The following is a 25,119-nucleotide window of genomic DNA, read 5'->3' as shown; positions in this document are numbered from 1 at the left end:
CCAAAGAAGTTAAGTAACCTCTTCAGAGCCTTACTGCTCAGTAAGACGCTGTGAGCTGATACTCATTTCGCCGAACAATTGGTTGGTGGTGAGTTCAGCACTCCTTGTTTCAGCAGTCAGCTATGTTTTCTGCGTTCAGAGATGAGCCAGCATCCTCCTGGTGGACCTCAAAATACCAGATTCTCTACCACATTTCCATTACGCCTTTTTCAACGCCAGCATGTTTTTCTTCTGGTTCAGTGAGCTTACTCTACAAGATATAGTCCTCCTCTCTTTTTATTCTACTTTATTTTGGGCAGTCATCTGTGTGGCAATCACAGATTTATTAGTTGCAAATAAATGAAAGAGCTTTGGATGCCTGAAAACAGCTGCACAGGCTTGCCTGGGTTGATGCATTGATGTCAGCCTCCGAGCTCAGGGTGTGTGCCAGAGTCTGGATCAGCTGCTCTTCCAGAATTGCCCTCCTGTAACACAGCCTGGCATTATTAGGTTGCAATTATTTTTGCCTACAGCTGGCTATTCTTCATAGCCATTTTACTTTTTATTAAAGTGAGATAAAAAGGATTTTGTGCTTGAAAAGCCGCTATTTTGGCCATATCTTGAGCATAAGCATTGAATTTCTTATCATTCATAGGACTGAAGCAGGGTCTTGAAAATGAGTAGAAAGTATATCATCTTGAGAATAAAACATATTGTTACAATATAATGCCTTTTTGGTGAACCCTGGAAGTGGCGTACTGTTAGTGGGAAGTGAATTTCTAACTTCAAATAGTTTTTTAAATTATAATTATGAGCAACTTGAGTGCCTTCTGTCTACCAGTTTGCTTAAGGGTATACATCACTTAATCCTCTCCTTTACCAAATGGTAATGATATCATTAATTGTGTCACCTTCCCTATTTTACAGATGTTGGAAGTAGAAATTTGGCAGGGGAAGTAACTGCCCTAGGATATACAAGGAGTCTGTCTTAAAGACCATGTCTTTACCATAATATATTGCCTCTCATGACTTGATGATTATGCCTACAAAATCAAACAATAATTATATTTACTTCCTCCCTGAAAATGGTTTTTACCAGTGCTAGAATGTTTGCATCCACTGAGACATCATTAGATGTGTAGTCATAGATAATAGGTATCAAATAGCAGCTCTCTCACCCCTAGGTAAAGTGGTTGTAATCATTTATTTTTAAGCTACTCAACTATGTCCTTCATCATGATCTTGTTAATAATGCCAGGCCGCTAAGGAGTTATAGTTCATGAAATTTCATCATGTAAGCTTTCCAAGGGCCCTCACCTGCTGAAGTACCAACTTTCTTTAATTAAAATTTTATCCTCAAAAGTAACAGCCGTATGTGTTTTTTTAGTTAGTTAATAATAAAACTAATTATTGTGCTGCGTCTTAGGCTACATCTATTTTAATATGAGTACTCGTAGCTTTGTGTTCTCTGGCATCATTACCAAGGCAACATCAACTAAGCTGATGTTTCTATCAGGAGGTATTGGGGACACATTTTAATCAGACACATTTGTAAGGCAGTGTCTGTGTCCCGCTTTTGCTGCAAGTCATATTGATGGTGAGGTACTAAAGCTTCACTGCTCAGTTAAGTGTTCCTTAAAGTGTAGCTATGGTAAGATAGAGATCATTTACAAAAATGTGCTTACTGACTTGATAACAGCTTAAAAATGATTTCCTATCAGGTGCAGTGGTGTGCACCTATAGTCCCAGCTATTCAGGAGGCTGAGACAGGAGGATTGCTTGGGCCTAGAAGTTTGATGCCAGCCTAGGGAATATAGCAAGACGCTTGTAAGAAAATTTCCTATGTGATAAGAAATGATTTTAAAATATGGCTGAAAATATTACCATGTGAGAGAAAATTTGTACTTTGGGATGTCATATCAGGAAAACTTTGCTTCCACATTAAATTTACAAAGACCCCTCCAAGCTGTAGGTTGTCCCTCTTGGATCAGTCTTAGATGCCTGAACTTGTCTAAGTGACATTGAAATGCTCATTATCAATGGATATGCATTCCTTGTGAATTCTTCAAGCCCTCCCTCCCTCTTCTACCGCCTTTTAAATACTTAGAATCCTTCTGGAGGAGTGTATTGATAACCAGGCTCCATTTGAATTGTGTTATACTTGGATGATAAAGAATGAGAGTTACTCATCTCTCCTCCTGAATTAAGGGTTTTCAATTCTGGATTCTTGTGACTGGGTTTCTGGGCTTCCAGAAGAAACCAGAGAAATTTTATGAAAATTGCTTTCATGTGTGCCTGGGTACAATTAAGTAGAAAAGAGAAATTTTATGCAAAATAACTTTTGTATGTGCCTGGGTACAGTTAACTAGAAAAGGAGCTCAATACTTTTATCAAATCTTTGATGTGATCCATATTTATTTATAAATATTAGATGTCAGTACCCTTGATCAATAATTTTTCTTAATAGTGCCCTATTCTTCCCATTTCGAAGACTAGTGAGGAAACTAAGCAGTAGTTCCTAAACTGAGGACTCAAGTTTTCTGCTGTTAAAGATAGTAAGTAAAATATGTCAATTTAAATAAGATTAATACAAATTAATATAACCATTCTATCCCACCCACCCCACTCCCCAAAGAAAGAATTTTGGAGATGCTCTCTGAGTGACTGGTGGTAGAAATCTGATGAGGGAGCATGCCACAAAAATCATTCATTTCTATAGTCACTGTTTTGAACCTAATTAGATGCCAAGCTGTTTTAAATAGTTTTAATTCTTTGCCTTACATTGTTTAACTTACATGCATAGTGAACCATTGGTTAAAGACAAAGAAAACAAGAAACAAATGCTGCAATGCAATTTATCAAGAGCACAGAATGAATCCCATTTTTCTAAGTTCATTTCAACAAAATCACTATGTTTATAAAAGTGTGTATCATATACATACACATGAAAACACAGTGTATGTGCACATGTGTGTAAATGTAAATATGTATATATGCATGTGAGTGTAATACATGTGTGTGTGTATGTATGTATTTACTGTACAATTTACCATCTGAACCCATACACATTTGAGAGGGAAAAAGGGCTATTAAAAAATAAACTAGAGCTACAGCCATTAACAGACATATCTGGTCGTCCCATATAAAACTGGAAAATTTGCCTTGTATTAAAAAAAAGATAGGAGTCAGAAAGTTGGATTGGATTTTAATCTTCATTTTATGCAATATATGTTACAATGTATATTAAATATAAGCTACTGATTAAAAATAAATAAGCAAATGAATTCCAAAATATATATAGAGGAAATAGTGACATTTATATCTCATTTGCTTGTTTTTGAAAGAATAAAGGCTATCTATATTCTGTAATTTGTTTTTCTGTGGTTAGTGCTTGCAGTGAGCAGCATAAGTGCTTTTGTCTTATTGATCAATTAGAAACAAAACACAAAGATCAAAACCAGCCAGTTGACTTTATAAATGCATAAAGTGAATATTTTCAGACATTGTTTGGATGTTTTGTCTATTTTGGTACTTTAACATGTCTTTAATTTAATGTCCATTTTACTATTTATTCAGTCCCTAAAGCCCAACATTTTTTAAAAAAGTCTGTTTATAAATCATAGTTTTACATAGTTAAGTAGAAAATAAATTAAACCTCATTTATCATTTATTAAATGGGGAATAGTAAAATTGTTCCATGTGTGTTGAGAATATTATTAAACATTGCATTTTAAAGAATATTAGAATATTATCAATAATATGTTAATTGAAATATTATGCTTTCTTTAAAAAATCACTTGTTCAATCTTTTATTGCACACAAAAAATTACAAAATGGTTACATTAGAAACACTGGGAAAGTAGAAGTTTCTCTATTCCTCTGCAAGGGACTCAGATGTGTTAGGGACTGAGAAGAACTGTAATAGTCTAACAAGTTAGAAGACAAGCCTTCATGAGAACAGCTGGCCAGGGAAAGCAGAGGAAGGCTGGGCAACATTTTGTGTCTTATCTTTGATGCAATGACACGGAGCTGCACTTATTAAGTCACCGGAAAAAAGATGGAAAGGTACCTGCATGAATCCAGACTGCACTCAGCACCCTTTTGCTCTAGGATGGCTTTGGGTGAAAGGGAGCTCTCCTTTGATGGCGAGAAAATGTAGCCTATTGTAGGAAGTGTAAGCATAGCTTTGATTAGGAGACAAAAGACACAGTGGAACTGGGCTTATTCCTTATATGAGAACAAGAAGGAGACCTCAATTTTCTCTGAATACTTGGTGGCACGCATGGAGTAGAGCTTCTAACTAAGGAATACAGCAGCCTGGCTGTCCTGAAATTACAACCCAGAAATCACTGCTCTACCAGGAATGGGAGTCTGGGCCCAAGTGCCTTTCTAGGTGGTTCCTGTCTGGATATCTGCTCTCCAGTTAGAACCAGCTTGACCTTCCACTCTCTGCTGTATGGAGAGGTTGGCCTACCATCATTTTCACAGCTGCTTCTGCCACTTTTGCTACTAGGGATTAAAATTTCTCTATAATCCAAAGGCCGAAAAGAGCATTCATTGCCTGACTCATGGTCTCTTCCATGTGGCTAGCACATAATGAGTGTACCTTGGCTCTTGTGGAGATTTAGAGTATGGAAGCCCTAGAAGGAGCAGTTCCAGGAATAGTGTGTGTGTGCGTTTGTTTTTGACAGATCTGTCTTGGTACTACCAACACCCAGTTTGTTCTACATCTATGGTATAATCCTGGAGAGAGTGAAAATACCCCTATTTACTGAGCACCATTTAGTGGAAACTAATGCTAACCACTACACAGTAAATGCCATGTGCTGAGCAAGTCACATTATGTGACATCTACCTGACCTTCACAAAAGCCCTGGGAAGGTGGGAATTAACTTACTCCCAGTTAATAAGCAGGAAAAGTGAAGCTCAAAGATATCAGGCAACTTCCCGGAGTCACAGAGTCAGTGGTCAGAAGAACTAGCATGGAGCTTGTGAGTTTCCCATTAGAAAGCAAAAATTCCTTAGATTTAAACCAGAAAACTTTTAGTCTCATTTAAATATCACTTCATACTATTCACCTTGAAGGTGATTGCTTTAAATATTTGAACAAATTATGGCTAAATGTACTAAACTTGAGACTAATTTCTAGTATAGAATTTTCTAAACCAAATGTGATGTCAGAATTGTAAGGACCAGTTAAGGTCATTGTAGAAATAAACTAGATCCTCCTTTTTTCTTTTTCATTTCCCTGAAATAGTCTTCACCCATTGTTATCTATTTGATCTCAGTCATCTGGTTCTGCAGCCAGAGAAGGAAAATGTCAAATTCAACAAAATGAGTAGTACTGCTTGAGTTGAATCATAATTTAACTTTTTTTTGGCTCTACAAGATATTTAAACAGTAACATTGCTTAATAATACTTTCTAAGTTATTATCAATTCCCTACAAACGTTGCCATTTCCTCCAAATGGAAAGGCAAGCATTAGGACCATGAGTCAAACACTCTACCCTAATATCTAATGACATATAAATTTGAGAGTTAACATTTACTTTAATTGCTGAAGCAGTCATGCTAAGTGCATCGTCTGACATATTACCAGGTGTTTAAAAGGGTAATTTCTGAGGGGAAAAAAGTCTCTAAAACCAAGAGACAGTATTCCAATAAAAGCATTATTCATCTCTTTTATAAAATCTTCAGTTAAAGAGATTGCCTCAGTAGTTTGGGAAATGGTCCCTGACATAGAAACATATTTCTGTAATCTTTGAAGGGAAGAGGAGTGCTGGTTATTCTCTGTTTCCTCCCAACACATAGCCATTCTCTATCCATCTCTCCTGACCCCATAAGCTGCATCCGTCAGGTTCCTTTGCCCCCTGGCTTCCACCTGGGTTTTGCTAATGGAAAGCATCAGCTGCTAGAGATCAAAGGTCAGAGGGAGAGAGAGCAGGCAGAGGGACAGCCAGCGAGTAGTCTTCTCACCATTCCCTTTTCACCTTGGGATGCAGCTGGTTCTGGCAGGCAGCCCCTCCTCTCTGCTCTTGCTAACTGCTCCTAACACTGGTTTCTCCCCTAAGACCTACAGACAAGGGGAGAAAACAGTTCCCTACTGTTATTAGGCTCTGGTGTCTTCCTCACTTGTTGATCCCTCAGCTTACCTACTCATTTGGCAGTACTCCCTTTGTTAAAACCTCATCAATTGAATCATTTCAATGGAATTCCATTGCTTGACAGGACTCTGAGGAGATGGGGGAAAAGTCACTAAAATACCTGTGTCCTAATTCTGGCACTTTTAAACCGTATGGTCTTAAATGATCTACACAATTCCTCAAGCTTCACTTTTATCTTCTGTAAAGTGAGAATAATAATGATACCCACTTCACAAAGCACTGAGCCCTGTGAGTACAATAGGGTGAACCAGGAAGTGTGACTATATTAGTTTGAATAAAGAAAGGAGACTGCTTGCTTTCCTGTTTGAGTTAGTGTAAGTGTGGTCTATACTAATCCACTATATGGCCTCCTTGAAATGTTGCCCATTGGTAATTAACTACTAATATGTATTTCTAAATTTTAGGATAGAATGATAGAATTGAGCTGATATTTTTAAAAGAGATGGTTTGATTCCATTTTTTGCAACTCATACATTACTTGAACCTCCAAAACTTATATTGTCTTTCTCCCTAATGGCTTACTCTGTGTTATCTTAGAAAAGTTTGTTGGTAGCTACTGGGGGAAAATTAGGTAACTCCAATTCACTTATAAAAGATGTATTCTCCAGGTTCCTAGTAAGGACACAATAGCAGCAGAACTGGCACATGTAGGGGAAGAAAATGGCTTTTTCTCCCAATTATGAAGCACTTGTGGACTATTACCAACAAAACAGAATACAGTTCCTCAGTGTGAGCAGTCAGGAAGCAAAGCTATTTCTTGTAATCTAGTCAGCGACATTTGGAGGAAGCATCGTGGCATGTATGTTGGGGAAGTTAGTTACCAAAAACTGGGATTTTGTCCCTGATTATGAGAAATTCTGTGTATGATCCTGAACAAGTAGCTGTCTTAGTCCCGTAAACCTCAGCAGCAGCATCCAGAGTTTCTTGTGCCAGGATATCGCCACATCCATTGTTCATACTCAGGATAAATAAATGTAGGCTTAGTGAGGGTCAAAAGAAAATGGGGTGCCGTGGTTAGAAAAGCAAGAAATACCGCCTCAAGGAGGAGTAGGTGAGATGCAGTCTCTTGTTTGCTTTTCTTTTAGGTGAGATGTTAAGGCATATTCATAAAGGAGCAAACTCACATTTACATCCTAAAAAACATCAGGCTACAAGAATCTCATCTTGTTTTCCAAATGCCTCATCCAGTTTGAGAATGCCAAACATAATCTGTTTCAGATGCCTTTTTCCCTCCCTTTTCTCACTCCTCTTTTTAGTCCCTTTCTGTATTCCCTCCTCCTTTCCCTTTCTGGAACTGTCATTGCCCCATCCCACCATCAAGAAGTAGAATTTAAAAACTGTACTGTTAGAAGGAACCTCTTTCCCATCCCCCTGCCCAGAGGCAAAGGGAATAAGAGAAAGTAGTTACTGTCTGTCCAGATTTCTTTTCATACTATTGTGATAATGATAAATCATTTCCCTCTGCACTGGCAAGGCTTTGGACTCTGTGTTCTGTATACATCGCTTCTTCATTCATTTTCTTCAAGATTTTCTTTGCTAGCTTATTTTCTACTTACGTGCCATTGCAAGATACTTGTGGAGTGGCTGGAATAGGACAGTTTTTTAATTAGCATCATTAATGAATGTTCTTGAGGCGCTGAATGTGAAATACAGGGCTAAGCAAACATGTATATGATATGCTTCTTTTCCCAGAGGATTGCAACCTACCTAAGAAGCAGGAGCTAAGTAAGTAATAAAATGTGATTCAAGGTCATAAAGTGGGGAGTGCAAAGAATTAGGCATGGGCAGTAGCATATACTGGTTATTGACAGAGGCTCAACCACTGGTGAGCCTCTTGTATGTCCTACAAGAGAGATCTTAGCCTATCCTCACAGCTTTTGATGAAAATATTGTGCCAATTTTACAGATAAGAACAATGAACTAAGAGAGCAGAGATGGCCCCCCACACAATGTAATTTGCCAGATCCAGTGTGAGGGGAAAAAAAATAATGAGTGGGCTAAACAATAGGAATTCAAGTCAGTGTGTTTGAGAGCCAGGGCCCAGCAGAGATTCTCAAAGTGTGGTACCCAGACCAGCAGCAGCAGCATCACCTGGGAACCTGTCAGAAATGCATATGTTTGAGCCCCAACCCAAACCTGCTCAATCAGAATCTAAGCATCTGGGCATTAAGGCTTAGCAATTCGTGTTTTAATAGGCCCCAGAGGTTATTTGGAGGCAGGTTAAAGTTGAGAACCATTGACCCAGGAACAGTGTATTTCAGCTGAATGGGGAAGCAGGCAATCAGAGACAGGTGAGATGGTGAGGCTGGGTTGAGTGGCAAGCAGTGAGAATCCAAAGCTCTGAAATGGCAGCCTGCAGACCTGGTTGGGTGTGAATGGGCCTGCTATAGCACCCCTCAGTGAGTAGCCTGGTGTCCTGCTGAGGATAAAATGTGAGGACTATTCCAGGCTTTCTTAGACCAAGTGTTCCTGCTATCTCATTACTCCGAAGACAGGGATCCCTCTGCCTGAGAATTTAGATAGCTGGTTGTCCCTTGTGAGGGAGCTCCTCTGCAGCCTCAAGGGAACTTGAGAAAAGAGGTTTATGACCACTTAAAAATACTCATGGCTTCATTTAGGTGCTTGTAAAGCACTTTTAATCATGATGAAATGCAAGTATTGTCTTTGAATGCCTTGAGTGGAAAGGGAAAGTTAATGAGTGAATGATTTGAATCATTTCTCTTCTTACCCTGGAGCAAGCCATTAAAAGAATGAAACTTCTAGTCAAAATGGAAACAGCCTGCCCCAGAGGGATGATTGAAAGAGTCTTCAGGACAGGTATTTGTCCTTTAGTTTTATTTTCACTTTAATTATTATAAAATCTGATTTGAGTGTTGACCATAGCCTCCAGTTCCAGCCAGCCGAAAAGATAAGTACATTTGTATTTGTGTGGACAAGTCTGCAGACTTCTGATTGTTGTCTCAAGCCAGATCAAACAACCCTTTTAAATAACAGTTCCTCATAAGGTGAGATTAAAGATATTTCTTCTTGCTGTTACCAAGGAAAATCATGATCTAGTTGATTATGTAGATGAATAGAAAGTATCTCTTGGCTATTGCTTGGGGTTGTGACCCATCTGGTGCCCACACTCTTTACTTTGGGTAAATTTTTGCTGTGATATTGATGAAATTACAAAATAATGGAGAGTCAGAGGTCATGTTCCCCAACTCTAACTAGAATGAAAACTTTAAAAATGTTTAGTCCCAAATTCTCCTTGGAAAACATTGGTTACAGGTAAAATACATACATTTATATCAAACTTAGTTGTGTTGTTGTTTTCAATGAGCTATACATTAGATAACCTAGAACTAATCAATTGCTGTTGGGTTGTAATGAAATGTAAACAAGTGGGCCTTTTTTTTTATGGCATTCTGAAATTTAAAACTGACTGATTATATCTACCTGAACCTTAAGGAAAAATCAGAGGAAACTTGATCCTGAAAACATTAGCACTTAGCATTTTGTACGTACATATGCTCAAATAGTATGTATCCATAGTATGGTAGAAAATATCTTACTGAAGCCTGTTTCACTCTCTTCATGGAAATTTCAGCTGATTGTCCATTTTAGTAAATAATATAGAGCATGTTATTCCTATCAACTGATCCTGTCAATTAATTTGCAGTGGAGAGTTTGTGGGACCATGGACTTCTGATTGATCTTTAACCAAATCTTCCCTGGCTAATTGCAATTCCATGTGGATCAAAAAACACTAATCATGTTCATCAAATAAATAAGCACATATTTCCTTCAGGTTCTTCTCAGAAGTTATCTTGGGTAGCTTCTGTTGTCTTCCCAGAATTATGTTATAGCATTTGGTTATGACTCCTAATAAGCTCTCTGAGCTGTCTTGTGTCCTCAAGAGGAAAAAATCCAGGACGCTTTGCTGCTGGATCAAATAGGGTATATAGTAGGAGTAGGTGAAATAGAGAGCTACTAGATGATTCAGAGAGAAAGTTCAACTCTCTGTCACCCAAATCCCAGCGTTCTTGGTTGTATGCAACCATTGATGTTGAATGCGCTGTGAATTATGACAGGTTCATAGATTTTCTTACTCTTTCCCAGGTTTTTCATTTTTTAAATCTCTTCTTTTAAAATATACTGATTCTGACATCTATCACACATTAAAAGAGGAAGAAAAACAAAACTATAAAATCCCATCAACCCTATGCCTCCCTCTGGCTCTCTGCTCCTTTCTCTGCCCAGCATGGTGCTTCACTGCCAGGCTTCTCAAGCTTCTCAAAGGAATTCTTTTTCTTCCTGTCTGGCTGATGTACCCATCGCTAGCCTTGCTTTTATTGAGGTCACTATTTTTGTTTGTTTTTGTTGTTGTTGTTGTTTTGTTTTGTTTTTAAGTAGGGTCTGTTTTCTTTTCTTCCTTGGCAGTTCTGCAACTGTGGTCATTGTCACATTTTTCTTTCTTGAAACACTCCCCTACTTCTTCTTCCTTGATACCATTCTCTTCTAGTTCTTCTCATTTTCCTACTACTCCTCATTCCCCTATCCAGATTTTATTTTCTCAGTCCAGTATTTGAATATGATTGTGCCTTACAACTCCATTTTGATAGTCTTCTCAATTGGTACCCACTCATAAATATATTGTCCTTAAGAGCAACTATGTCCTGATGACTTCCAAATCTATGCCTCTAAAACAGGCTGCTTGCCTGAGCTCCAAACCCCAGACATTTTGTTCGTGTGTTTACTGATCATCTCTATATACTTGTTCTTTCTGTATTTATAGCTAAGGCACTGCATTCCACTTCCTTACCCAAACTAGAACCTGGAATTTATTCTTTTTTTTTTTTTTTAATTTCTGTCACCCCCTCCTTGCAGCTCGTAGATGCCAGTTTCTGACACTTCACATCTACATCTCTCTCTCTTTCTCTCTCTCTCTGATATGTCTCTTTTCTCTGTTGCTGCCACCCTTGTCTTAACTTCATGTGTTCATCATCCTTGCCCTAGATTATTGGTTTTGCTTTCCAGTAGACTTTCTACTGCCAGTTATACAACCCCATGTTGTCTCATGGAGAAGTTTTATGAAATGGCTGTTCATCATTTCATTGCTCTGCTTGTAAACCTTACATGGCACCTTAAGTCTTTCAGCATTAAATTCCAGTTTTATAGCATGCTTTTCAAGACTCTAGGATTTGAGCCTAGCTCCATTTCTATCCTCTACTTCCTCTGCCTGTTTCTAACCTATTGCTATGCCTGTATATTTACAATTCTCGAACATATTTTTTGTACCTTTGCTCTTTGCACATGCTGGTCCTTATGTTTATGCCTCTTTTGTGCTGATTATTTCCACATTGCCCTACCCCATTAGCATATATCTGCTCATCTTCTAATGCTAGGTTCAATATGACCTCTTGGAAGCTTTCTACTGCATGCTTCTCTTATCCCTACACACAATAGAAGTAAATACTCTTTCTTCAGTGATTCTAGAGTTGAAGACAGGTGCCTATCCAAGTGTACTGCAAGATTCTGTTTATGGCCTGTCTCCACCATTTGTATAAGCTCTGTAAATGGCTTTTATGGTCATTCTTACACCAAATGGCAAGAGGAAATAGTCAATAACATTGTGGAAAAAAGAATCAAAGGGACGAAAATTTATGTGAACTGAAAATATGATTGCCTGACATTGAATATTAGGTCATTAGCATGCCAGAGCTATCTCACGCTGGCTCACAAGAGCCAACTGTTTAAAAATCAGGAATTTTGCCAACTGGTTGCTAAGCCCTTTGAGGCTTGAAAGTAGGCATGGTGGGAATATTTACACTAGGGAAATCAGCAAGCACCGCAAATTAGGGCTTTTGTTTTACAGGGAGACAGTTTTCCAGTAGACTACTGATATTCATGATTGCAATGCAGTAAATTAATTCATGCTCATGTCCATCAACCATGTGATACCACCAGAAATCATAGATTCCTGTTTCTGACAGTTCATATCCTAAATAACTCTCTGCGCCTCTTCTTTCCATTCCTATGCCCTCTCCCTTAGTTCATGTCTTCATTGTCTTTGCCCTAGAAAACTACTGTTGCCTCCCAGTAGATGCTACCACTAGAACAATATTATTATTAAACCTACCACTAGAACAATCTTTGAGCAAGAGTCCTGCCAGTCTGTAATTGAAGAAGATAGTTATCATTGACTCCTTGGGAATAATAATGTATAATGCTTTATTATATAAAGAGGGCATTTTTAATTTATCATCAGTTGCTTATGAAATAATTTCTTTTTTTTTTTTTTTCAGTTGTAATGACAGGTGGATTTCTACAGATTGAATCTGTGGCCATAGTACTTACTTCAAGATAATTGGCCAAGGCTAGATTACATCCTGTAACCATGCAACAATGACAGTAATTTGATCACAATGATGTTGACCTCATGACTTTTGACTTCATAATTATCTTGCTATGGTCAGCTGGCCAACAGCACTTCATCAATGAAAATATCTACCAGGAGGAATATTATCATGGGGACAATTATTAGAGTCATCTCCATTTTGACTTTGCCCCAAGCTTGGTCTAGGGAAAAAGCTTCTTAATGTTGCCTCAGCAGTAGTTTGCTGCCTCTCAGCCTGGTTTTCAGTATATCCATAATTAACACGACGGCTAGAGGTGCAAGAATGCCACATTTTCTTCTAAGCCACGCAACCTCATTAAGAAAGTAAAACGTTTGTGAGTCTTTCATGCAGTCTTTCTCCCTCTGGGTTGTTGAAGCTCTCTGGATGTCAGCACAGCACTATGGGCCACGAAAGTTCAGAGAATTACTTCAATAATATGACAGCCTCTTCCATTTAAAATGGAATTCAATGCTGGCTTCCCTTGGAGGCATTCATTGAAATTCCGTGCATGATCCATTCCTCTAGTCATTTAACAATGTGTCTCATGTTTGCCCTGATTTAAAAAAAGAAAGAAAGAAAGAAAACCAGCTTTGTATTTGTGATAACATGGATCAGGATAGTATAATTGCAGTGAAGAGGCCCCCGAGCCTGCAGTAATAGGATGGTTCATCTGATGTGTACTGCCATTAGAAAATGACCCATGCATGAATGTTCTCAGGGGACAGTAAAGAGGCTTTTAAGAATTACATTCTGTGTAGTATGAAAGCTAATGAGCAAAAGAGGAAGTATGAAGAAAAACTACTGCTTCAGGAAGCATAGTTCCACTTAGGGCCTGTCACAGCTCCCCTCAAATTCATTTGGATAGACTGGTCATTACTAGGATGACTACTGCATTACCCCCATGTCCATGCACACTCCCTGCAGGTCATCCTGTACCAAGTTCCTAAGGAATTAAAACCAGTGGACAATAAATGGTGAGGAAAATAAAGAGGATGGATACAGCAACTGCCAATAAATAAGGTAAAAAAAGACATTTATGTCAAAGATTAAAGAAGTCATAATGAACTTTAGCAAAAAAGAAAGACAAAGAGAAAAAAGCAATTTCTTGTACATCGTCTTTAAAAAATATTTCAGGACCACATTATGCTATTTTACTTCATGTATATGAACAGAACAGTACCTAATTATGATTTTAAGAGTATATATTTTAACCGTATCTTAATTTTTAAACATATTTAAAAATAATATCTTCCAGTCTAGTCTGTATTGCTTTCTTATTTTAAAGGTTTTACCTGGCCAGTTGCGGTGGCTCACACCTATAATCCCAGCACTTTGGGAGGCCAAGGCAGGCAGATCATGAATTCAAGAGATTGAGACCATCCTGGCCAACATGGTGAAACTCCGTCTCTACTAAAAATACAAAAATTAGCTGGGTGTGGTGGTGCATGCCTGTTTTCCCAGCTACTTGGGAGGCTGAGGCAGAAGCAGGAAAATCATTTGAACCCGGGAGGCAGAGGTTGCAGTGAATTGAGATCGTGCCACTGCACTCCAGCTGTGTGACAGAGTGAGACTCCATCTCAAAAAAAAAAAAAAAAAAAAAAAAAAAAAAAAAAAAAAAAAAAAGGCTCCGCTTAGGGTTTTAGATTACGTAAATTGGGAGGAGTTTGGCATATAGGCAAAAGAAAGAGTCACACCTTATTTGTCAAAATTAACAAACTGTGACAAACCAAATGGTTTGCCAGACCACTTGGTCTACATTGTAATTCCTTGGATTTATCTCCTGGGGTTTGAATTAGAGTAAGATAGAGTCTATAAAGGCCAGTAAAATTGATGCCTTCCTTGTGCCCAAGGACCCCTGGCTCTGACAGGCTTCATTGTGAGTGAAACTGTGGAGGCTCTCTTCAGCTTTACATGAGGGAGAAGTTGCAGGCAGGAACACCCATAACCCCAAAATTCACCTTTCTGAGGCAAGGCAATGACTCCTCTTTCACAAAACCGTAGCAATACTAAAATATCAAGCTGTGTATCTGTTTTCTCCACCTAAGACTACCATGAACACCACAAGGTTATCAAGAGATGAAGCTAGAAAATATTTCTGTCTTAAAGGTGATGTGCCCCAGTAATGAAATGAGACAGGAAAAAAATCCATAGCGTTCACAGAATTAGAAAGTAGACTGATAGTAGTCTATGAATTCCAAAAGTACAGCCATCTCCAAGTGGCCTAAGGGGTCTTTATTTCTCCAAGCCTTCATCTGATATCCCAGGTTGTTAGGCAGAGTCCCTGTGTACCTTCTCTTTTTAAACCTGTTTTTATCTTTCAAATAATATAAATACTATTCTTGTTTTTAAAGGCCAAGTTACTTTCCCAGAGGCAGTCACTAGCCTGGAACAGTCAAATCATTGAATTGATCATATATTTAATGTGGAATTAAGCTATTTGCATATTTCAAGATTTTAAGATTATTTCGAGAAAACAAGCCAGAATAAATATAGTCTCTTCAAAGATTGTGAGGAAAGCCATTATTTGAAATGGTCCTAGTAATTAAAAACTATAGTATCACTGACTGGAAATGAAGTAAATGAAGGGACGAGAATCTGTTTGAATAGCCCCACCCATACCTCACCCCTCAACTGTCTACCTTGTGTTTCGCTCTCTAAGTAACAAGCCTTCAAACTGTTATTGAGTGATATGAGTTAATTCTGACAAGTAATCATGTTTTACCTTTAATTTATCTTGTTTTTCTTTATTTGATATTAATAAAATCTTGTTCACCAAACTGTGGAGCATAATTCTTATCTTTTTTACTTAATTGTTTTAAATGTTGAGAAAGCAATGTAATAAGCAGTCAATGAATACTTACCACATAAAAGGGATGATGTGAGGGCTATGTGAACTAGCAGAATGTATAAATAAATGGTACTACAATTTAGCACAGAAAAGCAAGGATGCCAAAGTCAGAAAACCACCATTTAAATTTTAGCTACAATTCCTCGTAATAGCTGTGTGACCTTGGCAAGTTACTATATCCTCCTAAGTCACAGTTTTCTCTTCTGCAAATGGAGTTTAGTAATATTGACTGCCTTCTAGGATTGTCGTAACAAGGGCTTAATTCGCTGTTTGGCTTAGAGTAAGTGATCAACAAATATAGCTAGTTTATGATGGAAAATCCTCAAAGAAGATGAAGTGCGGAAGAATTGACATGAAGCCAAGAAAACAGCCCCAGGCAGATATTATAAAGTGGCCAAATGCACAAACTGTAAAACTGCAGCTGAAGGACAGGGCTTTTCTGGATAAGCAGTTTTCTTCTTCATATTCTTCACCAGCTATACCATTAAGCTAAGCTACTGTAATTCTACCTCACACCATGTACAAAGAGCAGAGTTTGATTCAGAATCAAGGCTCTTGCTGGTTCCTTTGAAATTTGGAGAAATATTCATATCTTGTCTTCAAGAGAAGTAATTTTTATATGAAGCAGCTTGCTAAGTCGAATCGTTTGAAAAGGCATTCTACCATATTAAGATTACTTCGTTTAATAAACACATGTATATCACGCTTCTCGGGTGGATTAGGAGAGGCTGTGAGAATTGGCCAGCTTCTGAAGAAATGTGCTTGGTATAGAAATTTGCCCTCTTCACTATACTCCCTTTCCTGTTTCAACCTCCATAACTAACAGTAGGCATGATAGAAATGCAGAGATAGACACTACTATTGTGTCTGTCATTTCATTCATTTCCAAAATATTGAAACTGTAAAAAACTACTCAAGTAAGAGTTAAAATCATATCAGTCACAACCATGCCAATCTACAATCCCTAATCAATTTACATTCTAATTGTTCATAATTGTGCTACGTGAAGATAAATGTTTTCTTGACTGAATATTAACAAAATGCCCTCAAACTACAAATAGTATGCAACTGTTGTATTTTAGTAGAAAACCTATTCCATTTTCAGATTGATACAATGCAGACATTTTAAATCTTATAAACTCCTCGATCTTTGCCAAGTGCGTTGTTTTATTTGCTAGGAGGCATTTGTCCATTCCTAACCTTTTTACCTCCAGAAAATAGATGACACATGTGACTTGAAAATTGAATCGATCTTGACTGAAAAAGAAATAATAAAAGTAGCTAATGTCTTTGTCATCTCTAGCAAGCCTACAGGGCAGATACTGTTGTTGCTTCAGTTTTGTAAGATGCATTATATCTTGCTAATCCTCAATAAATATGAAAAAGTGATCATTTCACAGCTAAGAATTGACAAACTGGAACACATTTCTCATTTGAATAGACAAGATAAGCAGTTCCCACCAGTGCTGCCATCTCTGCCTTCGGGTGTGTTGTGTCCCAGGCAGGCACTGTCGGTTCATTCGTAGGTCACTGCTGTTTTATTTCTATTTGTCTGTTTCTGGACCAGAACTCAGATTTTCATCCAGACAGCTGCCTGTCTTAAAGACCATTCTGCGATCTACCTTCTGTGACATAATTTAAAGAAATGAGTAACCCCAATTAAACCATTGCAGGTGTAAATTTCTTGCCTGGAGAGAGAATTGAGAAATAAATGGGATTCATGAATACAAATTGGGCTCTCCTTACACTCAAGTTTTCATTTTGAAATGGTAAAGTATTCACTCCCCACATAAATCTGCATTTGCCTTAAGTGTGTTTACCATGGGAACCCCAATGTAGAGCTGGTAGCCCATTGCTATGCATAACTGAATATTAAAGTTTACAAATCATCAGGCAGAGGAGGCCTGGAGAAGGAGATGCTGCGGCAGGGCAGCTGCATCTGGGCTGGCAGCAAAGATGAATCCTGCTGTCACAGGCTCTGCACCTTTACTGGGTTGGGGCCACCCAACCTGCCCACTCTTTTTCTCTCCTTAAATATTATTTGATATTAAGGATTGCTTCCTCTTCCAACCAAGACATCCTGCTTTCTGAATGTCTTAACAGCTCTTTTATTTTCCCTTCACCCAGTTTTGGTTTAGAAGGTGGTGTGTTAAATGAATCTCATAGGCCACCTAATTTATTTTGAAACAAATGCCGCTGTGAAAGGATGGAAGGATTCAATAAGGAAATACATAAATAATTTTCAGACACTAAGCAACCCTCTCCTCTTTCCCCCACTTTCTTCTTCTCCTTCCCTCCCTTCCTCTCCATATTTTGTTGTTGTTGTTGTTGTTGTTTGTTTACATTGTAACTGTATCTATTCTGTGAAGATCCATTGAGGCCAATTGGCTTTTCAGTGTATAAACAAATATAATCCAAAGTACTAAATGGCACTCCTCTCATTTTCAACTTGTGCTTTCAATCTTCAGCCAGAAGTAAGGCCCTATTATATTCACAATTATATGGACTTGAGAATGAGTGTACATTGCCTGCCCTTTGCTATAGAACTAAATCAGAAGGAAGTCTGTTGGTTATAAGTTTTCTATGATCGTCCCAAGTTATTTTCTTATGTATATAATAATTCATGCTACAAAGAGCTTGATGTGGTTTGGAATAATGTCATAATAAAATGGTAAAATAGCCTTGGAATTGTTCAGGGCAATTGGATGTATGAATCACAATGGGAGACCTAGACAATGGAAAACAATCGAAAACAATTTTCTACAATTAATGTCAAAAGAATTGTCTCTCACGTCTCTCTGCAAATGAGAACAGAGAAGTAGAAGTAGTGAAAATTGTAATGTGGGATTAATCGCATTTCTTGTTCCCAGATCTGATGGGTTTTCCTTATTGTACAGATTTCAAACACTGTAGCTATGCAGAACTCTGAGCTGATCTTATTAGTCTTAAATGGACCTGCCAAGCATATTAAAGGAAGGTTCTGACTGTCTACTGTGGACAGAATGTAGCTCAAGGAAATGTGGTCACTACCCTTAATTATATTCATAATATGTGGTGTATTTACAATAATTTAAAATAATTCAGTAAATTGAAACCATTATGAAGATGATTTACGGTGAGTAATAAGAATGTAAAACAATGGGACACATAAGGAAGGTCAAAGGGTAGCTTTTTAGATTACACACTGGTTCTGCTCGCCAATTGTAGGCATAGGTCAGACCTCCCAAATTGGCCTTTTCCCAAGCTTGCTCTCCGGTTCTCCAAACCGAGGATGCCTTGCTTCTATCTCATTTGATGAACTGAGCCAATCTCCTCATTCAGTGACTATTTGCAAGCCAAATTTTCATAATATTTCTGAAATGAATGAAGATACATTTTGTATATCCAAGGATAGTTAAGTGTTGTCTTCTATAAAGACTATAATATAATGTGGTCCTTTAATATAAAGACTCTCAGAGGCACTCAATATATAGATTATTAACGATGCATATTGATTAGCTAGTTTTGAACTTTCGGCTTCAATTTTCAAAATCCTATTGTGAAAGTTAGTTCATATTTGTGTTAAGAAAATCTAGGATCTTAAAGATTCTTTTCTGTCAGAGAACGGTATTACGATAGCAGTTCCACTTACTCTCAGGTACTCTACAGGGTTAATAATGTGAGCTCTGGAAGGAACTTATTATACAGCATAAAGTGAATCTCTTTCATTTCTCCACCATTGTGTCATTTTCACCTAAATCATAACTTTCTACCCAGCATTTACAAGAGCAATCCACAGGCTTCCTTTATAAGGATGCATTTGAAACCACTCATTGAAGTGAGGATTTAAATAACCGGAATAAATCAATTCTGGCCTACTTAAAAAAAAAAAAATGAAAGCTAACAAACTGACCCACCCAGAAAGACACGAACAGATAAATTTTTGAATATTGTATTCTGTATTATATATTATATGTATTAATACTTGGTCACATATTGGAGTGTTTTACCAAAAGATTCTCTCAGAAGCTAGTGGCGAAACAGAATAAAAGTATGACATGTGTTCCGCTTGCTGTTGCCTTTTTGTCTAAGGCAGTGGTTATTGTGAATTCCTCAGGGTAGCGAATCATTTGGTTCACTAGGACATGAAAAAGTAGAATTCATCCAAAGTTAATGGGCTGTTTGATGGTCTCTATGTGTCAAATGCGATTGTCTGGGAAAAGAGGATAGTAAAGGAATGAGTCAATTTAATTTTAAAATAACTTGATAATCTGTTAATTCTCCAAATATCCTCAAAACCAAAGAAAAAGCCAAATATGAAAGGTGTAATTTATAGTAGTCAATTGGTATAAGTAGAGTCTTCTGTTTTTGTGTCATGAAAAATTTATCATTGTCACATGTGTTTAATAGACCATTCTGCATAACAATAGAAATTTCAGTTAATTTTTAAAGCCATAATCTTGTTCACTCTTAGAAGTAAAAAAAAAAAAAAAAAAAAAAAGAAGAAAGAAAGAAAGAAAGAAAGAAAAAATGCATTCTTATGGAATAAACATCTGATAACACATTCTGAATGTGGAGATTGAGATGTCTGAAGGCTGCCTTTTGAACTAGTACTTTTACCCCATGAAACATCTCTGTGTTCTTTCTGGCACAACCAGTTCAAAAGATCTCTTTTCTTCACAGGTTACCAGCCAGTCTTGTCTGGTCAACAGGGATTCCAAGGCCTAATAGGAGTGCAACAGCCACCTCAGAGTCAGAACGTGATGAATAACCAACAAGGAACTCCGGTGCAAAGCGTGATGGTTTCCTACCCAACCATGTCTTCTTATCAGGTGCTCATAAACAGCTTGGAAAATTGTGTTATAAAGTAGCATTTGTCAAAGTGGAAGCTGTGGATATGTCCCTGGTTTGGGTGGCTGGCTGGGTAGTGGGTTCTTGGCCCATAACTGTTGATAATTTACTTTGAATCAAGATTATAATAGAAAGTAGAAAATGCAAAAGATATGCTTCTATCACTACTGTGGCTTTTGAATGCTCTGCTAAATTTATTTCCGTATAACTTCATATTCATGGAAGAAAATGCATTAGTCTACAGTTTTATTCATAAAGATCTTTGGAAATTTTATTGCATTTTGCTTATTGGTAGAAAGTCTTCATGACAAATTCCCATTCATTTTTGTACACATCCAAATAAACTTCATTTTTCCATAAATTTAAGTTATAAGAGATTTTAATATGGCATCTCAGATTCATTTAAAGGGCATTTTTGGAGCCTAACAACTGCATTCTCTGGACTAAACCCAAGTTAAGCATTTTTAAAGTGTTATATATCCTTTTGTGCTATATATTATGAAATACCCCAGAAGTAGAAATAAAGAGTTAGTGAAATGGTATAATAATTAAATTTAACTGTACCAGGTGCTTCTGACCCTAAAGGACCTATCCTAGGACCCCTACCCTACTATTCTGATTCACGTTGCATTGACTTCTACCTGTAGCTCCACAATAAGTGTTCTCTAAAGTTGCAGGTTGAGAGTATAGTGGGTGCCCAGGACAAAAGCCCTCTGTACTATGGAGGGCTCCAGGACACTTTGCATAAAATCGGAAAGGGAGCATGGCTTTTCAAACTGAGAGAAACCCAGAGTGGAAGATCTAGACTATAGTTTCTAGAGGTCATGGAGAGAGAAGGGAAGTCAGAACTAACACCTTCTGAGCATCTGCTGCATTCCAGGCAGTGTGCCAGGCCCTGTACACCATCCCTTCAATCCTTTCAATGGCACTTTGAAGCATGTATGTCATTATCGCAATGGACTAGGGAATCAGAGGGGCTAAGTGACTTTCCTAATGTGAAACAACCGATAAATGGCAGAGTTGGAATTGATGACCTGTTAGGTCTAACTCAAAAGCTTGAATATTTTTCATGACACCATGTTGTTTATTGTACAGACCAAAAGTAGCCTCTTCATACAGGGTTCTTGCTTGTGTCTTTTTACAGGTGCCAATGACCCAGGGTTCTCAAGGACTGCCCCAGCAGTCATACCAACAGCCAATCATGCTACCTAACCAGGCAGGTCAAGGGTCACTCCCAGCCACTGGAATGCCTGTTTACTGTAATGTCACACCGCCCACCCCTCAGAACAACCTTAGGCTGATTGGCCCACACTGCCCCTCCAGCACTGTCCCAGTGATGTCAGCTAGCTGCAGGACAAACTGTGCGAGTATGAGCAATGCCGGTTGGCAGGTCAAATTCTGAGAGCTCTGGTTGTGGTACATTTCTTCAGATATTTCTCATGGCCTTTGATGGAAGAGGAACAAGGTGGGAAAACTGGCTGAGGACTTAATTATTCACTCAACACTCAAATGATTGCTGCTGGTATTCTGTAAAAAAATAAACAAAGACTAATATACACGTTAGCTGGTTAATGGTGCATATTTCTGTCATGTCTGCTAGGTATGCCTTTATAGCTTAGCTAGTGACATGAATTCATCAAGGTAAGATTTTCTCCTACCACTGAATACCACTGTGTAGATTATAATATCCCTAATTTGGATTAGTTTTGTACTTTGTGTTGAGTTTGTGATGCTAAAAGTATTTAAAAATTATATACTAAATCACATTGTACCAAAGCTGTAATGGAAAAGAAAAGAAGAACTGATGAATTGAAGGAATAATTTATATACATTATAGAGTTTTCTTTTTTAATGGATATATACTGTATTGTAGTGTTTAATCATAATAAAACTATTTGACCTTATGGAGGAAGGTCATGTTTTTACCACCAGTTTGGTTCACTATGTCTTCCAATGTGTGTTTTCTCATGTGTCACTGTATTCCTTTCAAACACTATCTCATGAATACTGCATGGAAAAGGTTTTTCAAGTATTTATAAGTAAACTGCCATCACATGGGGATATGCCGTAGCAAAGACTTAACCAACTGTAGTTTATTGTCGTAATACTAAAGGGTCCTGAAAATAAGATGGCATCCATTTCATTCATTCATGAGGTTTGCAATTTTAAAGTACATACCTTCCTATTAATTATAGGACTATTAAAAGCATGTAGTTACACTTCACTAACTAGGAAAACCTGTGTATCTTCGTTAACAACAGTCCTATACCAAACCCTGTTCTACCTTCATGCGAGTTTCATTATGTACCCAAAAACAAGGTATCTTTGTTTAGAGGAAAATCAAAAGAGGCATAGTCTAATCCTGCCTGTTATATCGGGTCATACAATAGAAAGTGCCACTAGTATTGACAGTGAGTCAGTAATTCAAAAGTGCTAATGTTTGTCCCAGTAATTTAAAACAAAGTAAATATAGCAACGATTTAATTGCAAAGATCTAGAACATTGGCAATTCCATTTAGATGAAGCCTATGTCTACCTAATGTCTCTTTGGGAAATAACAGAACTGTGAACTCTGAGGTTCGGCCCTTCTGGAAGATATTAATGGGGAAATAAAACCCCTTTGTTTTCACTTTAATATCATAGTACAATGACTAATAGTTTTGTATTTTATACTTTCTGCGTAAAAACCATTATTACCAGTGAGAGGAATATAAGGAGTATATCTGGATCATTTCTATTGTTTTTATATTATCACATTCTCTGTTAGATTTGCTGTTTTTATGTTGTTCAGCTGTGGGTAGAGTTAAGCGCCAGTTAAAAACTCTTATCTAGCAGATTACCATCACTTCATTCTATACTATTGTTTTCTTTTCCCTTTGAAAGGGAACTCTTACATATACTCTAATTGGCTTTATTCCTTATGAAGTCTGTTCCATTTTTCCAAGTTTCAGTCTACTAATATTTTCATGGTCTGCCCTGACCATGAAAAGTGTAATAACAAGAGGATGTTGCATTTTTTTTCTTATTGAGCCATTAGCCACTCTGAAAAAGAGCAATGTGTTTGTTTAATTAATACCTTCCCCTAATGGAAAGATGGGATTGGCAAATATTCTCCATTTAGCTTTCTGATGTTGGGAGTGTTCCTAAATTTAAGAATCCAAATATGAGCCTGATTATTTATTTTTTCCATAAAATTCTGCAAACTTTTGACATTTTCTTTCAAGATCTTCAGAATTACTGAGCCTTCTTTTCTATGGATTTGAAATATATGGTATGTTAGTGGTAAAGACAGGGCTTTACACCTAAAGAAATTTCATTTGGCCACTTTTATCCAAAGGTGTAGCAGTATTTCATGTTTAGACATTTGATATTTATTGTATAAATCCATTTGGATATTGCTGCAGACCAAACCTTCTTTCCTACTTTCACAACATATTCCTATATATCTGTCTTAGTCCATTTTTGTAGCTGTAACAGAATACCCAAAGCTAGATAATTTACAAAAAAAAAAAAAAAAAAAAGACAAAGTTTACTTGGCTCAAGGTGCTGATGGCTGGAAAGTCCAAGATTGGGCAGCTGCATCTGGTGAGAGCCTCAAGCTGCTTCAACTCATGGCATGAAGCAGAAGAGCAGGTATGTGCAACGAGACTACATGGTGAGGAAGGAAGCAAGAAAGAGAAACCAAGAAGAGTGAGAACTCAACCCCACAGAAGGGCATTAACTTGTTTATGAGGGATCTGCCCCCATGACCCAGACACTTTTCACTGGGCCCCACCTCCCAACCCTGATACATTGGGGATCAAAAAAAAATTTTTTTTTTTTCGAGATGAAGTTTCGCTGTTGTTGGAACAAGAGTGCAATGACTGGAGTGCAGTGGCACGATCTCAGATCATCGCAACCTCTGCCTCCTGAGTTCAAGCGATTCTCCTGCCTCAGCCTCCTGAGTAGCTGGAATTGCAGGCACGCACCACCATGCCCGACTAATTTTTTGTATTTTTAGTAGAGATGTGGTTTCTCCATGTTGGTCAGGCTGATCTCGAACTCCCGATCTCAGACGATCTGCCCACCTCAGCCTCCCAAACTTCTGGGATTACAAGCATGAGCCACCGTGCCCAACCGGGGATCAAATTTTAACGTGAGTTTTTGTGGGGGCAAAGCACATCCAAACCATAGCACCAGCATTATGGTATTCCAAATCTTAGACTATGCTTACTATTTTGTTGAATTAGAATTTTCGGGATGGCTGTGTAGAAAGATGGTTTTATTAGTGAAACATTTTCAAAATTTATTATCAGGAGGACCCTTCATTTTTCATTTTAGTTACTAATCTTATTACAATCACATTTTGTAAGTACAGATTATTCAGTTTATAAATATATCAACATATAGGAAAACATGGATATTTAAATATATTGATATATTGCTATAGTTATTCCTAATAATTCTCTATACCTCTATGTGAATGTAAAAGAGAACAAGAATGACTTATGCATTCATTTTTTTCAGCAAAATTTTATTGCATATTGGATTATATTCTAATTATGTGGCACCACTCAAAACAAGAGTACATATAAATTTAAAGCACTTAAATTTATATTGTAAATGTTATCATACATTTTGTTATTGTTTGATAGTTGTAACTAAATGTTGTAACTAGAACACTAAAAAATTTAAGCCATAATCATGTTATTGACTTAATATAGTTCTACAGGGTATGAGATGAGGCAGCAAAGTGTGTTATACAACATTATGGAAATGAAATTATGTAATTTATAATAAATATATTTGGAAGACTTAGAACAGAATTGTAAATCATCATAAAAAACAAGTGGAGTATATATGAACCAGAGCAATTTTTCAAGAAAGAATTGAAGAATGAAGCAAATATAATCAAGGGAAAAAATGCTGCAGCAG

The 25,119-nt window shown here is 37.4% G+C and overlaps 1 protein-coding gene across 50 annotated transcripts in view; it reads left to right on the top strand.

The window, feature by feature from the left end:
* The window catches only part of ARPP21 (cAMP regulated phosphoprotein 21), a 155,789-nt gene extending 133,653 nt beyond the window's left edge, over window positions 1-22,136 (top strand). For all 50 annotated transcript variants that reach the window (XM_077991291.1, XM_077991282.1, XM_077991276.1 and 47 more), the window contains 2 exons: window positions 20,038-20,186; window positions 21,350-22,136. In XM_077991291.1, the coding sequence (XP_077847417.1) occupies window positions 20,038-20,186; window positions 21,350-21,607 (407 nt within the window). In that variant the 3' untranslated portion in view covers window positions 21,608-22,136. The remainder of the gene's footprint in view (window positions 1-20,037; window positions 20,187-21,349) is intronic.
* The last annotated feature ends 2,983 nt before the right edge of the window (window positions 22,137-25,119 follow it).

The sequence above is a fragment of the Macaca mulatta genome, chromosome 2 (genome assembly GCF_049350105.2).
Source record: "Macaca mulatta isolate MMU2019108-1 chromosome 2, T2T-MMU8v2.0, whole genome shotgun sequence".
NCBI lineage: Eukaryota > Metazoa > Chordata > Mammalia > Primates > Cercopithecidae > Macaca > Macaca mulatta.
The sequence above is the reverse complement of the archived record's forward strand: the minus strand, read 5'-3'. Positions and strand labels throughout refer to the sequence as shown.